Source organism: Mesoplodon densirostris, chromosome 15 (genome assembly GCF_025265405.1).
Source record: "Mesoplodon densirostris isolate mMesDen1 chromosome 15, mMesDen1 primary haplotype, whole genome shotgun sequence".
NCBI classification, from domain to species: Eukaryota; Metazoa; Chordata; class Mammalia; order Artiodactyla; family Ziphiidae; genus Mesoplodon; species Mesoplodon densirostris.
In genome coordinates this window covers 38,234,573-38,249,659 of record NC_082675.1, presented here as the reverse complement: position 1 = coordinate 38,249,659, position 15,087 = coordinate 38,234,573, and the positions used below count along the sequence as shown (strand labels likewise).

General features: G+C 37.4%; 2 protein-coding genes across 2 annotated transcripts in view; one reads left to right on the top strand and one right to left on the bottom strand.

The window, feature by feature from the left end:
• The window catches only part of USP14 (ubiquitin specific peptidase 14), a 45,734-nt gene extending 42,027 nt beyond the window's left edge, over positions 1-3,707 (top strand). The window contains exons 14-16 of the mRNA XM_060118181.1: positions 1,756-1,816; positions 2,181-2,288; positions 2,952-3,707. Coding sequence (XP_059974164.1) covers positions 1,756-1,816; positions 2,181-2,288; positions 2,952-3,103 — 321 coding nt within the window. The 3' untranslated portion in view covers positions 3,104-3,707. The remainder of the gene's footprint in view (positions 1-1,755; positions 1,817-2,180; positions 2,289-2,951) is intronic.
• Positions 3,708-5,945: 2,238 nt separating this feature from the next.
• Positions 5,946-15,087, bottom strand: part of THOC1 (THO complex subunit 1) — a 43,700-nt gene continuing 34,558 nt past the window's right edge. Inside the window, exons 12-21 of the mRNA XM_060118180.1 lie at positions 14,116-14,216; positions 12,803-12,869; positions 12,554-12,604; positions 12,395-12,465; positions 11,916-12,011; positions 11,102-11,167; positions 9,445-9,528; positions 7,653-7,800; positions 6,846-6,921; positions 5,946-6,347 (exon numbers count right to left, since the gene is read on the bottom strand). Coding sequence (XP_059974163.1) covers positions 6,052-6,347; positions 6,846-6,921; positions 7,653-7,800; positions 9,445-9,528; positions 11,102-11,167; positions 11,916-12,011; positions 12,395-12,465; positions 12,554-12,604; positions 12,803-12,869; positions 14,116-14,216 — 1,056 coding nt within the window. The 3' untranslated portion in view covers positions 5,946-6,051. The remainder of the gene's footprint in view (positions 6,348-6,845; positions 6,922-7,652; positions 7,801-9,444; positions 9,529-11,101; positions 11,168-11,915; positions 12,012-12,394; positions 12,466-12,553; positions 12,605-12,802; positions 12,870-14,115; positions 14,217-15,087) is intronic.

Below are 15,087 nucleotides of genomic sequence, written 5' to 3'. Positions count from 1 at the left end.
AATTTGCCCATGCTATATTTGAAGGTAGTTTCTTACAGACAGTATATAGTTGGGTCATGTTTTTTAATCCTGTGTTAACCTCTGTCTTTTTATTGGTACATTTAGACCATTTACATTTCATGTAATTCTTAATATGTTAGTGTTTGAATCTATTTTATATTTTGCTATTTGTTCTGATTTTTGTTTCTGTTTTCCCTTCTTGTAGGTTACATGAACATTTTTTAGAATTCTAGTTTATGTATAATTTTTTTGAAGAATTTGATTTTTAAAAAATTTATCTATTTTATTTTATTTTTGGCTGCATTGGGTCTTTGTTGCTGCATACAGGCTCCCCCTAGTTGCGGCAAGCAGGGGCCACTCCTCGCTATGGTGCGCGGGCTTCTCATTGCAGTGGCCTCTCTTGTCGTGGAGCATGGGCTCTAGGGCTTTCGCACTTCAGTAGTTGTGCATGGGCTCAGCAGTTGTGGCTTGCAGGCTCTAGAGCATAGGCTCAGTAGTTGTGGCACATGGGCTTAGTTGCTCCGCATCATGTGGGATCCTTGCCGACCAGGGCTCAAAACCATGTCCCCTGCATTGGCAGGTGGATTCCCAACCACTGCACCACGAGGGAAACCCATGTGTAATGTTTTTTAATGTGTTTCTTTGTATAGCCTTTTTGGGGTTGCTCTAGGTGTTAAAAAATATATAAAGGAATGGTTGACCTAATTGCCTTTCTTTGTTGTAAGATCCTTTGGCTTCTTGTCACTTTAGCTGTCTTCTAAACTGCTTGCATTGTCTTCATTATTATTATAGTCTTCAAGAACTTTGTGTCCATATGCCTAAGTAAGTTGTTTTTGTTTTTTTTTTAATTTTTATTTATTTATTTTTGGCTGTGTTGGGTCTTTGTTGCTGCACGTGGGCTTTCTATAGTTGTGGCGAGCAGGGGCTACTCCTCCCTGCAGTGCACGGACTTCTCATTGCGGTGGCTTCTCTTGCTGCGGAGCACGGGCTCTAGGCATGTGGGCTTCAGTAGTTGTGGATCGTGGACTCTAGAGCGCAGGCTCAGTAGTTGTGGCTCACGGGCTTAGTTGCTCCGCGGCATGTGGGATCTTCTTGGACCAGGGCTCGAACCCGTGTCCCCTGCATCGGCAGGCAGATTGTTAACCACTGCATGACCAGGGATGCCCCTGCTTAGTTGTTTTTACATTACACACTGAAATGGGTTGAGGCAAGAGAGTTCCCACTGAAGATCCTTGTCTAAATCACACCTCTTTTAATTTAGGTAAATATTTGCTGAATTAAATATTTCAGTTCATTTGGGCTGAAGTGGCAGGTGGCCATTGCAGTAATTCGACTTCTGTTTTTTTGAGGCAGGTTTTCTTTTGTTTTGTCTTCACCTATGTGGTTTGATAGTGTTCTGGAAAAGTTGCAGAATTGGGTTTTCTTTTTCTACCTTAGAGCAGTGTTTATCTGTACTCTGTATTCACTGGTGTGCTCTAGGTTTAGTGGTTTGAAGTTGGTTCTGTAATCAGGATTTCCTACTATACATATGAGACTGTATGTTGTTAAAGAGTAGGACTTTTGGGTTTACAGTTTTATGTTAACTGTAGCTGTATCATTTGAGCAATTTGTAAGGCAGATCATATTTTTTCTTTGTCTTGCCTTGGTGATTTGCATTATAGACAGTAAATATTTGTGGAGATGGATACTCATTGAGAATATAAATTTTATTTCCAATATCATGAACACTTAAAATTAAAATTTTTTTCCCCTCAGAATGACAAAAAGAGTAGCCCCCCAAAAGAAGTTAAGTATGAACCCTTTTCTTTTGCTGATGGTAAGTGAAATCTTCATTTGAGTTTTACTGTGTGTAGGTTTTTTTTTTTTTTTAGGTAAAATTACTGTCTTTCCACATATTTTTTTTTCAGATACTGTTCTTTAAAAAAAAGTTGTTTCTTATAATTTACCTTAGTATGACATAGTAAAAAAAATCACTTTTTAGTGAATATATGTTCTATGAATGATAGCATACTTCTTAAAACATCTTTCATGAACCTTTAATTGGACAGTAGTATCTTATTGGATTTTAACAATAATAGTACTTCTCTAGGCTAAACTTGAGTTGTTCTTGCTTGTTACTTAGCTTGAGAAAGCACATATCTGTTCATTTCTAATATTATTGGGTTTACATCTTTCTTTAGACATTGGCTCCAATAATTGTGGATACTATGACTTACAAGCAGTGCTAACACATCAGGGAAGATCTAGCTCTTCAGGTCATTATGTATCATGGGTGAAAAGGAAACAAGGTAAAGATTCTGTTTTTTTAAATTGTTCCATACTAGTTTGATAAGTTGTTTAGATTTTTACATTTGTTCTCAAACTTTTTGATCTCAGAACTCCTTTTGCATTCTTAAATTAATGAGGATCCCAAAGAGCTTCTATTTATGAGGATTATCTCTCTTAATATTTACTATAATAGAAATTAAAACTGAGAAGTTAATTCTTTTAAAACTGACAGTAATGAAGTCATTACATATTAAAATAAATAACACTTTCAAAATAAAAATTGCGATCTTTTCCAAAACAAAAAAAGGCAAAAAATGATATTGATTTACATTTTTCTAAGTCTGCTTTGTTAGGCTTAATAGGAGACAGCTGGATTCTCCTGTTTCTGCCTTCAGTCTGCTGCTTTATCACACATTGTGTAACCTCTGGAGAATTCCAAAGCACACTTCACAGTATGAGGGGGGAAAGGGAAATGCTTTAGGAGTGTTATGAAAATTGTTGTAACCTTCATGGAACCCCTGAAAAGATCTTGAACCTGAGTAGTCCCTGGACCACACTTTGAGAACTGTTGGTATGGCAGATGGAATACTACTGTACATAAAATTACTCAGTACCTTTTTTGCAATGGAAGTCTGAAAAAATCATATATGAGATTAATTTCATTCTTCTCTTTTGCACTGTAGATGAGTGGATTAAGTTTGATGATGATAAGGTCAGCATCGTGACACCAGAGGATATCTTGAGGCTTTCTGGTGGTGGAGACTGGCATATAGCTTATGTTCTACTCTATGGGCCTCGCAGAATTGAAATAATGGAAGAGGAAAGTGAACAGTAATCTTCATTTTAGCTATTTATGCTTAGGTGTGAAATAAATGTTGTTTGTTGATCATTTCTATAACCCAGAGCTTTAAAGGAAGATTTTTAGGTGGTTTTACATGTTTCCCCTCATGTGGAACAAAAGAGGGCAGAAGCAGACCACTCTGTGTTATCGACCTAAAAAATAACAGAAAAGAGAAAATTGCCTTTGGACTGTGCTGCCCTATATAAAGGTGACAGGAAGACATTTTTAAAAAGCTTATTTCTTGGATTAATTTTTAAAAATTATGAGTTGAAATGCCTTTCAACCATTACCTTCTGTGATAATTTTTCTTCCTGTCTTTTTCAGCCCAAGATTCAGCAATCAGATGTTTATTGCACACCTATTACTCTATTACTTGTTGTTTTTGCATGGTTCAAACCACCAGTGATTCAGTAGCTGCCCCTCCTTTGCATTATCTAACAAAAATTTTGCCAGGACGGTGGAAAGGAAGTTAAGTGTTGATCTCATTGTGTAACTCAGTGCTGCTGTCCCCATCCCATGGAAACATGGATACAATCAAGTATTTGTCCAGCCTGTTGCTGGCTGTTCATGACTTTAAAATAAATTGTGATCAATAATAGTACATTTGATTATACATTTATTACTGTGTCTCTGACGTACTAGGTTTGTACATTTAACTTTGCAATGGTTTTGTAGTAATCAACCTTAAAAATAATGTTGACAAGCTCCAGTTGCTTATTTTTAGAAAATTAGGATATTTAATAAAAAAACAAAACAAAGAGGGACTAACAGCGTTTGACCTCAAGTCTTTTGTCTGTTGAGTGTTGGAGCTTAGCTGAAGTTCAGATATGTTTACTACCATTACAGTTTCTGCAGATGGTTAGTTTAACTATGCTCTTAAGCATCCATTTAAAAATACTGTCGTCTTTGCCTGTAGCATAATATTGTTTAAAAAAGGAATAGAGTTGTAAAAGTAATGGAGTTCTTTGGATGCTGAATGCAACCATGTTATCAGATCTGTTCCTTGGCTCAGTTGGGTGTTTCTTTCTACTCCCCTGTCAACTCCCAAATTCTTAATATCTATCAAAATTTAATACCAATGATTTTTAAAGTGATGGCAGAAATACCAGAGTATGAGATATCTCAATATTGGTAGGTTTCTTCCATTTTAATACTCTAGTTAATTCATTTTTGTTTTAGGAGCCTTGCTTGGTTGTGAAAGGATAGAGTATCAGCTGACTTGTCTGATTTCCTTTGAGTTAGATATTTATAATAAAGTTTTTGGGGATTATCATGAAATCTCATCTTTGCTTATGCTGTTTTAATGCTCTGCAGAGCATAGTAGTGATAACTATTAGATTCTTAGAGAATAATGGCCATTTCCTCTCAAGTTTGAACAATGTAATCTAAGAACACTAGGGGATAAAATAAGCATTTCAGGAAAATTTATTTGTAAATAGCTTCAGCTAAGCTTTAATAATTGGCAATCAGTACTCTTTTGCCTTGGAGGGGGTGTAGAATAGAATAGGGAGGATGAGACCATAAGAATTGTAATGATTCTTTTATATATTGGTGTGATGCTTGTAAATTTGTGAAATTTTTTTATTCACTAATTTTCTGAATTTTGAGGACACCAATTTAGGAATTAGAATTCAGATTTTACGATTTGGAGGATGCTGTAGCTACTAGATCAGGTAGGGTTAGAACAAAGTATATAAGCCTTTTACGGAATTAGCATTTTAAATTATAATTCCTTAATTGTCATTACAAAACACTTGACTTCATTTTATTTGATCCAGAAAAGCATTATATAAAGTATAAGAAATAGGACTTATACTAGTGTTGTTTTATACTAGTGTTGTTTTAAACTATTAAGGCTATTTTAGAATTCAGCCTTTCATGTAAGATCTTTGAAAAGAGAATAAGCAAGAAAATGTCTTGATTGATTCCTGAGCGTGCCTTATGTGCTGTGCCCCTCGCACTGAGGCCCTTTTGATATAGAGCTGTGCTGGATCACTGTTGGACTAGCGAGTGAGGTGAAGCCCCAGCAAGAATATTTTTAGTGACAGGCACTTAGCCCTCCTTCCGGATTCAAAACAATGACCTTAGCGCCCTAAAGGGTAACTTACGTGGGAATGGAAACTGTCTCCAGCCATGACTATAGTGCTTTGCTGTTTGTAGGATGCTCTCACATACATCTCATTTGAACTTCACAACAATCCCTGAGGTATGTATCCCTATTTTAATGACTTGAGAGCTTAAAATAAGTTCTGTAAGGCTAAAAGAACTACGTTTTAGACTTCACCCCATTTCTTTTAAAGTTGGGGGTTGGAGAATATTTTCTGCCATGGGCCAGGTATTTTAAATATGTTTTAAGCTTTGCAGGTCACAAGTCTTTGTTGCAACTATGTAACTTTGCTGTTGTAGCATGAAAGGAGCCATAGACAGTACTTAAAAGAATCAGCATGGCTGTGTACCATTAAAATTTTACTTACAAAAAGAGGTGACAAACAGCCCATTGCTTGCTGATCATCTGCTTTAAAGCACAGATGAGACTAGAGCAGTCATATGGTTTCAGAAAGTATTACTGTGGGATGTTCAGGATAGCAAGTTAAATTCTGTAACAATGGAATGCAGGAAACCAGTTTGGCATAGTGTATCTTAGGAAACACCATGCCCCTAAATATTGTTTACTGACTTTATAAATGTTTAGTTAACAAAAATATTATGTGACCTTGAGGTCACTTTACTTTGGCCATTTCCCCAACCTACCCCCTTGTCCCCCCAGACCCTGAGGTCAGTCATCAAGAGCCACCATGCATTCTGTTGTTCTTGGAGCACCAGCCAACTGTACAACTGTTATAAAAATGTTTGTTTATTGTTTACCAAAACCAGTGAACCTCTTATCAAATGCTGCTTGGTAACAAAAGCTTATCACAGTTTTAATAATAAAAAAAAAAAAGCTAACTATTTGTCTCATTGTCATTAGTTAGACTTTCTGCAAGGTCACTTAACCCAGACTTGTTGAGTGCATTGATCAGGTTCTCAGGTGTAGCATGCACTCCCTCCTGATCCTGCCAGGCGACTAGCAGCTGCTTAGCTCTCATCTTCATGTCTTCAATGTCACACTCAATCTGTCTAATTTCTGAGTCTTTCATTTCCAAGTAGGGGGCCAGAATCTTCCATTGTTCACCCAGTTTGTTGGCAAATACCTCTATTTGGTCCCCTGTTACAGGTTTGTCTCGCCGAACATCAGGACCTAGAAAACACAGGAAACATAAATTATGAACAAAGTACGAGGATGTGTACGATTCAAAATATAAAATGGAATATGGGGCCACTGAGATATCAGTCACCTTTAATAAGCTTTATTTTAAAAGTAAAACAGTTCCTTTTTATACTTTCCACGTGTTGAATTACCATTCTTATGATCATTAGGGACTCAATCAGCTAAAGCTGTTGCCTTTATCATAATTAGGAAGGCTTCTGAAACCAGCGGCCCCCAATCTAAACCCCAAGAATTTAACAGGTATGAGTTGTCTTCAAGTGTAAGTACTTTTCTTCCCAACACTTCCAAATTTTACTGTATAAAAGGTACTATTTTAAAAGTTATTATCAAGCAATGTTTTAGATTCCTCACTATAAGAAACAGCTGAGAAAAATAGAAGTTGAGAAGTAGATCAAATAACGTACCTCTCAACAAAGAACCCCAATCTTTTCCAATTTTGTAAAATAGCCAAGAAAATTCAATTCTTACTTTCATTTTCCTTCAGTAAAGCATCATTATCTTCCTCATCTTCATCCTCACCTGTTTTTATTTCTTCAGAAGGAGGCTAAAATGAGTAAAAGAATGTTTTAAAAGAATGCCAACTTCTAAAATCAGGTAACTGGAGATACTTTCTATTTAGTTATGAGATCCAATTACAGGACCCAGAACTTTCCCCTTGAGAGTGTTAAATGTGAATGTCAGGTAAGGATCACAGTGGGACAGTGTTAACCTGGAGAAGGAGGGGTGGGGAAGACTGAAGGTTGGAAAGACTCTTACTCCAACCTGGGAAGAAGGGAGCCAGTAAGAAGTATGGTAAGATGACTTGCAAGTACTCAGAATATGGTAATAATGGTCTAGGGAAGACTGGGGGAGCAACCATGTCCTTAACATTTTTTTTTTGAGTAATTTTATTCAGATTTATGCATACAGTATAGTTACTACCATATTGTATTGGAAAAGAGAAAAGAGTAGAAAGATAGGCCAAGCTGCCTACCACTACCCCATGGGCCCTACCTTTGATAAAATATAATGCATTGGCAAACAAAAAATAAGTTAAATCAAAGTATAATAATTACGTTAATAATTTTTTATATAAAGTTACTTTATTTATGTACTTCCTATATAAATGTATACTCAAATGCATTTTCTTCCTCATTCTAGAACAAGGGGGTTTATGGATTTTTTTTTTCCACGTGATAAAGGCTAAATTCAGCTCTTAGCTCAAACAGCAATAGCAGTTTAAAAAAAGAAGGTAACGCAAACTAAAGGATGTAAAAATTGATCTGTGTTACTTACTGGTAATTCCTTGGCTAGCTTTATTACCATGTTTTCGAGATATTCTGGCAAACTTTTAAACTGCTGGTTGGTTGGCTGAAAGAAGTGAGGGCTTCTCCGTGCTAATAGTCTCAGGGCTCTCCAACCATAATTAGAATTGTTCACAGCCCTACAAAAAGAGATGTCAGTCTTGTAATTTATACTTCTTTATTTCTATATTCCCTTCCAGTTAATGTAGTTCACCAGGCAAAATTCTATACTCCCCAGGTCAGTAGCTGAAGGCACCATTCTTCTCATTCTGATCATAGCCCTAAAGGATCTCTCAGTGTGCAGTTCACTTATAAATGGAAACCGAGTCCAAAGAGGCAGGTTCATATGCAGCAGTTTTTAAATTTAAAAAGTTTACATACATTTTAAGTTAAAAGTCAATTAGTATGTGTCCAGGACTGGCTAGATGCCGTGTGTGCAGGACTGATCATCCCCCTGGTCATTTAGAGAGAAAAATACTCATAGGTTCACTATGTTCCGTTGACTTGATATCCAAACGGGCAATGCCATCTGCACGTGTGAGTTTCAGAATATTTTATAAACCCAACAGTTTTCATCATGTTAATTTAATATGTTTTTTAAAAATTTATATAACATTTAAACTTTAATTTGCTGAATATCAACCTCAGTGAATAAAAATTACTCCAAAACTAAAAGGGACACATTCAGTAGCCAACACCATAAGCAGTGATACCAAGAACAGAATCCACGAACTGTTCCTTAATATAGGTGGTACATAGTAAGGTAAGAAAAACCTGAGAAACTCTAAAGATAATGTTTTGGAAACAGGCAAGCTACAGAGAATCCAGAGCACAGACTTGTTCCACTTAAAGAGTTTTTGTAAGTGACTTGGAAGTCCCCACGAGTTCTTAAGAGTAGCAATCTAGTTTATTGGTCACTGCTCAGAAATGAGCCTCATTACCTCTGAGACAGTCTTGGCACCTGAAAAACTACCGCTAGGCAGTGCCTGGTTCAACGTGAACCATCTTAGTGAATGCTCCGGATAACCCTGTAAGATGGATACTATTACTATTTAACAGATAACGAAACAAAGCAAAGAAGGGTTTAAATTAGCCCTTAGAAGCCTAGCCAGTAAGTGGTAGAGTCCCAGGACTGACCTAGGCAGGCTGATGAGAGGGCCCTTGCCCTCGGATCACGATGCCATAATGCCTGTTTAAAACCATGGGGCTGTGTGGTGTCACCTGGAAGATACAGCTAAGACTGACTCCTGAAGTTACTACAAAATTTGAGTTAGATGGAGAGCCAGCAATGGAGACAGACGGTGAGGCAAAGGGAAAAACAGGAGGAGAGTGCATGTCAAGCGAAGAAAACATTATCTAAGCAGGGAGAGATCAACTGGAGAATGCTGCTGAGAGGTCAAAAAATGATCAGAGCTATTTCAGTGGAGTGATGGGGAGACAGGCATGGGCTGACCAGAGAACAGGAGCTGAGGAAATGAAGGCAGTAATTATCAACCACTGTTGGACATACTGTGATTTGAAGGGGAACAGAGAAAAGAGGTGATAGAGGTGGGCTCAAGGGGGATTTTTCTACTTTTCTGACACAAGCGTGACTCTAAGTCACGCTTAGATGGGAATGGGAATGGTCACTGAAATCAAGACGTGCAGTAATGTGAAGCTGGCACATAAACCCAGCTAAAAGGAAAAGTACTATGCTCTCAACTGTCTGCCTTGATAAGCATTCTAGTATACATACAGTTCTTAAGAGGTATTAGGGAAATTAGTTCATGAGAAACATTACTTACTTGTATTCATTTTCAACCATGTTTTCAGGGTCTGCCTGTTCAATGGCTTCTTCAAAGAATTCCTCCAAAGTTGGCATATATTCCCTGGGCATTAAAAAAAATAACGAGTGAGGATCATGTGTGTTCTTAATGCTCATACAATGGTGGCAATAAAGATTCCAGCATTACCCACACTGATTTTTCAGTTAGATTACTTAGGAACTCAGATTTTTAAGGAGGTGACTCAAATTCTCAAAGGGGACAATAAAGAGGGCAGTGTGGTACTACACCATTTTATATACTATAGTCTAATGTAACACACACTGCGCTATATACTGTCACATACGACAGCGCTGCTGGTCACAGAGGGTAGCCAGGGGTTTAAGAGCATTTAAATTTTACCAGCAAGCAGGAAATGTTCATGCCATGCCCACATCCGTGGATATTTATTTTTAAAACCAGAATTGAACCAAAACTAATAACCAGACCATATGAATTTAACATTTAGTTTAGATTGTTACCATGGTAGCATGATTGGTTTTTAATTGCATCTTTCTTGCATTTGTATGTAGAGATAAAATTTGATGTAGCCAAGCAAGTAAGACCCAAGAATCTTATCAGAAGACATCTTCGACTAAAATGAGAAAAATGGGCTCTCTAAAGAGAGCCTATTAAATTTTGTAATTTCAATGACTATGTATTTTTTTAAACATTTTATCACATCTTTACAAAAATTTTATATACAATTTTAAAGATTATTTTCCATTTACAGTTATTACAGAATATTGGCTATATTCCCTGTGTTGTACAAAATGGCTCTATTTTCTTATTGCTACAAGAAGTACTTGTCTTTTCTAATTTGCCTGGTCCTTTTTGAGAGTGCCATGTTCCTTTTAGTTGCTTCTTCTGTCTGCTGATTCTTAGTCATGGTAGCTTGTTTTCTTAAGTTTGGATGGTGAGTTGATCTTCAGACTTACCTGTAGAATCCTTGTGTGGCTTAGGTTGAAGGTGTGGCCGCCCTACCCTGCCACAAGCTTTCTATCATCAGCCTGGGACTTTTTAGTTCACCCTCTTAGCTTGAGGGTCATTCCTTTATACTGCTGGTAGTATAAATATAAACTCTTAAGACCGTATGACAGCAGACCTGTGGTTATAATTTCTCAGGGAATACTTTTTCCTTTTCACCCACATCTCAGGTGGAAATGGATGAGCTCCTTGCTTCCTGTGCCAGTGAGCAAGTCCCTCCTCCTCCTGCCGTGCCCTTCTTTTACAGATAGTGTGCCCTGAGGGCCTCAGCTTTACTTAGGGGAAACTCAGTTACATATTTGTGCAGCCCTAAGGCTTTACTTTCTGTCCTTTTGTGGCCGTTAAAACCCAAGTTCTCTGGTTCCCCAATGTGGGAATCACCTGCACTGCTCCCCAGCTAGAAGCAACCGCAGCATTAGTTCTTACTTTGGTTTTTAGTTCCCCCTTCTTTTGCGAATCTTTATTTCTTGTGGTTTCTACAATTATTTTATCAGTACTTCTAGGTGTTTTATGGAAAGCTATATTCTACTGGGCCAAAGTCAACCACAGTAAACTTTAAAATTTCTTTTGAGCTCTGCTTATAGCTGACAAAATTCTACTCTAGTTAACATTTGAGAAAAGCAATACTTTATATGAAACATTTTAAACCTGCCTTGTCTCTGATTTACAGGCTTCCATATTATCAGGACAGAGATTCCAAAGCCTTGTTAACTCCTCACTGCAAAATAGACAGACACAAAAATAAATACATTTTTTATGGACACCATTCTCTTCTACCTTAAAACTATAAAAATACTTAAATAGTGGATTTTGGGGTGGTGATGAGTTTTAATCATTTTTGGTATTTAGCAAATTTTCTATATGAGGATATATTTAATGATTTTTTTTCCTTTTCATTATTGGCGTAAAATTGCTTTACAATGTTGTTAGTTTCTGCTGTACAATGAAGTGAATCATATATGTATACCTATATCCCCTCCCTCTTGGCTCTCCCTCCCATCCCCCCCCGCCCAATCCCACCCATCTAGGTCATCACAATGAGCTGAGCTCCCTTTAATGATAGTGATCACCATTACTTTTTTCTAAAAATATTCAAATGCAGTATAATGCAATGAATAGTTAACTAGAAGGTAAAAGAAATGAAAGGATTATAGTACTATGCAACAACTAGAAGTAAGCTGGATCAATCTAACAGCAATTGTATTGTCTGTGACATGGAAAAAATGGCAGAACCTAGAGCCATGGATTTTGGAAACAGGAGACAAAAAACGTAAGTTTTGTCTCAATGCATGAATCCATGATGGACCCTACAGATTGATAGGGTGTGGTTTGCTTTAGTCATCCGTGTACATACCAAACACACACAAAACTGGAAGAACACAAAACCTTGGGAGTTCTTACAGTAATATTTTCACAATATAAAAGCCTCTATGATAACATCCCACCTAGGAGACAGGTTAACCTACTTTCCCATCAGAATTTTTTTGTTGGGTCCTTTCCCTAGGAAGTCCTCTGGGGCCGTTCTCTTCCGTAGTACTCTTGTCGGCTTGGTATCTGATGTTCTGTGGTGAACAAAACATACTGGAATTTCAAATGTTTAATGTAAAAGAAAATTTAGTTATTGTTTTCTTCCTAAAAAAGCTTCATATGAAAGCTTCACATTATTACACTCATCAGAGAGAGGACAAAAATGCCACACCAGGGGACAAATTACAAGGAGTGGGTACACAGCATTTTTTTTCCCCAATAATTAATAACAGTTCAGTTTGTTCTGAGAAGTTAATGACAAGAAATTTGAGATAAAAATGTCAAATAGTATATCAAAGTGGTTGTAATTTTTATGGAATACAATTTACATTTTTTATATGAAATACATTTACACATATCTGTACATAATGTAAAATAATCATACTAAACTGTATTCTGAAAGCCTTTCTCAATTTACCTTTCTTTCACAAAACTTGGGCAGCCTTCATTTTTCCATGAGTTCCAGTTTTCTTCAGTGTTTAATATATGCTGGGAAAAACAAAGAAATTACAATTCCATAATGAAGACTTTGAAACTATTGGGTGCTAAGAAGACTATATAAATATAAGACACATACCTCTACCATCTTTGAAAATCTTTCTCCATCAGGGGGGTTTTCAGATAGTAGCTGTGATTAGAAAGAATATACTAAGCTTTCAACAACTTTCTGCATCATAGGAGTGGTTTGTAGGCAGAGAACCAAGAAGTGTTTGTGGTCTTGTACCTGAGCTTAACTTTATCCTTATTTTCCTATTTGGGGCTGAAACAAAGAAAATTCTAAATTTTCATTTTGTTCAATCATGGGTTTGTTGCATGATGAACTTACTTGATAAACTGATTTTGTAGTATCTTCAATCCAGAGTGATTGCTCATCAGTTAAAACATAGTTTGAACTAGGAAACAAAGCAATAAAAGCATGCTTGAGTTACAAGAATGTATATTCAATTTTAAGGTTTATGTACTGTCTTGAAGAAACACTGAACAAAGCAATGAATGCTTCCTAAAATAAGTTCAATGTGGGATAATAGCCTCAGAGAAAATGTTAACATACTCCTCTCCAAGATGCACATTCAAATAAGTCACACTATGTTCCTTTAAAATGCATTCAAGATACAATGAATAAAACCCCCAAAACTCTAGAGAAGGCTGAAGGCAGACCCAAATTGTTAACAGCTGCCATTAGTTCAGCTCTCACTATGTACTAGGTGCTCTATAGTTTATAGCCATCCAACAAATACTGATAGACTGCCATGTGCCAGGATCTAAGGACTTTACATACATTATTCATTTAATTCTCTAAACAAGGACATGTGCATATATTAAACAGACTACAGAGGCTCAAGCCATAAAGCTTGCACTCAAACCCAGGTCTGCCTCCTATTTCTACAATGCTATACCAAACCTCCACAACAGACAGAAGGATAACAACATTTTTGAGTGCTTGCTATGTGTTATCTTGAAATTACAAGTCTGAAAGCTGAACTGCAGCTAGTGGGTGATGAAAGTGGGATTCAAAACCAGAAGGTAGAAAGCCACATTCTTCACAACTAATACAACACTGCTGTGCAAACTTCCGATACCAGCAGGGAGCTCTGCTTCAGTTTTGGGTGGGACAAGAGGGACTAGTCCGCCCTACAGGTGGATGTATTCAGACTGACAGTGGAGGTCCTGATTAGGTTTTCTGAAACCCCAAAGAAACTAGAACTCCTCCGTGCTTCAAAGCTTTACTTAATTTTTTTTCAGTTCTAACGTCCTTGATAGTCCCACACCTGGAGAAAGAAGTATTATTGGCTGAGTTTGCAAATCAGGTTTGGAGGTCTGAGTGAGGTGAGGAATGATGGAAATCAGGAGCAGAGACCTCCACCCACCAAGACAACTGAGAACTCCCAGGATGCCGGGCTCTCAGCAAGAAAGACACTGGCAGCAGATACAGTCAATGCCTTTTCTCTAAAACAAATACCTTAGCATCTTGTTAAGCTAACAAAAGCCCCTGATTATCTAATATTGCTGCAAATGAAATGTTTCAGGGAGGTGAGCCTTCCACACAAAATGAGCCCGCTACATAAAGATATACATCAGTAAGCAATCATTCTCTTTGCTGCTGTTTATATAAACCATTTACTACCCATATTAACTTACCTTTTAAATTTGACCTGCCCCTTGAGATACTGGAATAAAATGAGATACTGCAACAGGATGTGTCGACGAAAGTTACTGTCGCTCAGTTGTAAATCCATCAGCTACTCGAAAAACAAGCACACACACAAAACACCACATTAAATTCAAGTTCTACCTAAAGGTGCAGGTGATGCTATTACAGAAATGGAAGATTTCAATTCAAAAAACACATGCTGAGAATTCACTGCATGTGAGGCGTTACTGCACAAGCCCCAGGACAGTAGCAAAGCTTCATTTAGCTTTCTTAACCATTTCATGCCATGAGGTATTGATGTTGGTGGATAGCAATGTTATATCTGTGGTCCTGAGGTCAGGATAAAAGCAGAAATATAAAAAAGTAAAAGTATGGCTGTCACTTTCCCACATATAAAGAAATAATGGCTAAAGAGGTCCCTGTGGATAAACAATACAATACTGAGGGATGTCGCTCTTTTCTGTAGTCCTAGGAAGTGCCTGCAACAGGGTGGGTGCTCAATAACAAGCAAATGAGAAGAATCAGAGGTGAAAAATCATCCATGAATTAAATGGATTGTTTTTATATTTTAGAGAAAATTGTGTCATACCTGTATTATCACAGAATTTGGATTAGAAAGGACTTGAAGGTCATTTATGAGGAAGCTCTTCAACAACACTGCCACCTAGCTGGTCTTGCTGTAAGAATGACCTCAGTGATGAAGGCGTCATTCTGATTCTGTCCCACGTGCTGAGGGAAAGCTACGGTCTATGTCCACAAACCCTGTTTGTGCTGTTCTGCCTTCCAGACCTAAAGCAACAATGGAGGCCTCCTTCTAAATGAATAAGCAGTGAGACACCTGACAGCCCTAGGAACGAATTTCCAGTTCCAGATCCCAAGTTCCTTGGGCAACGCATCACACGCTATGCTTTCATCTACTAACACAGCAGTTGGGCTGCACCCCACAGGCCTGCAAGCCC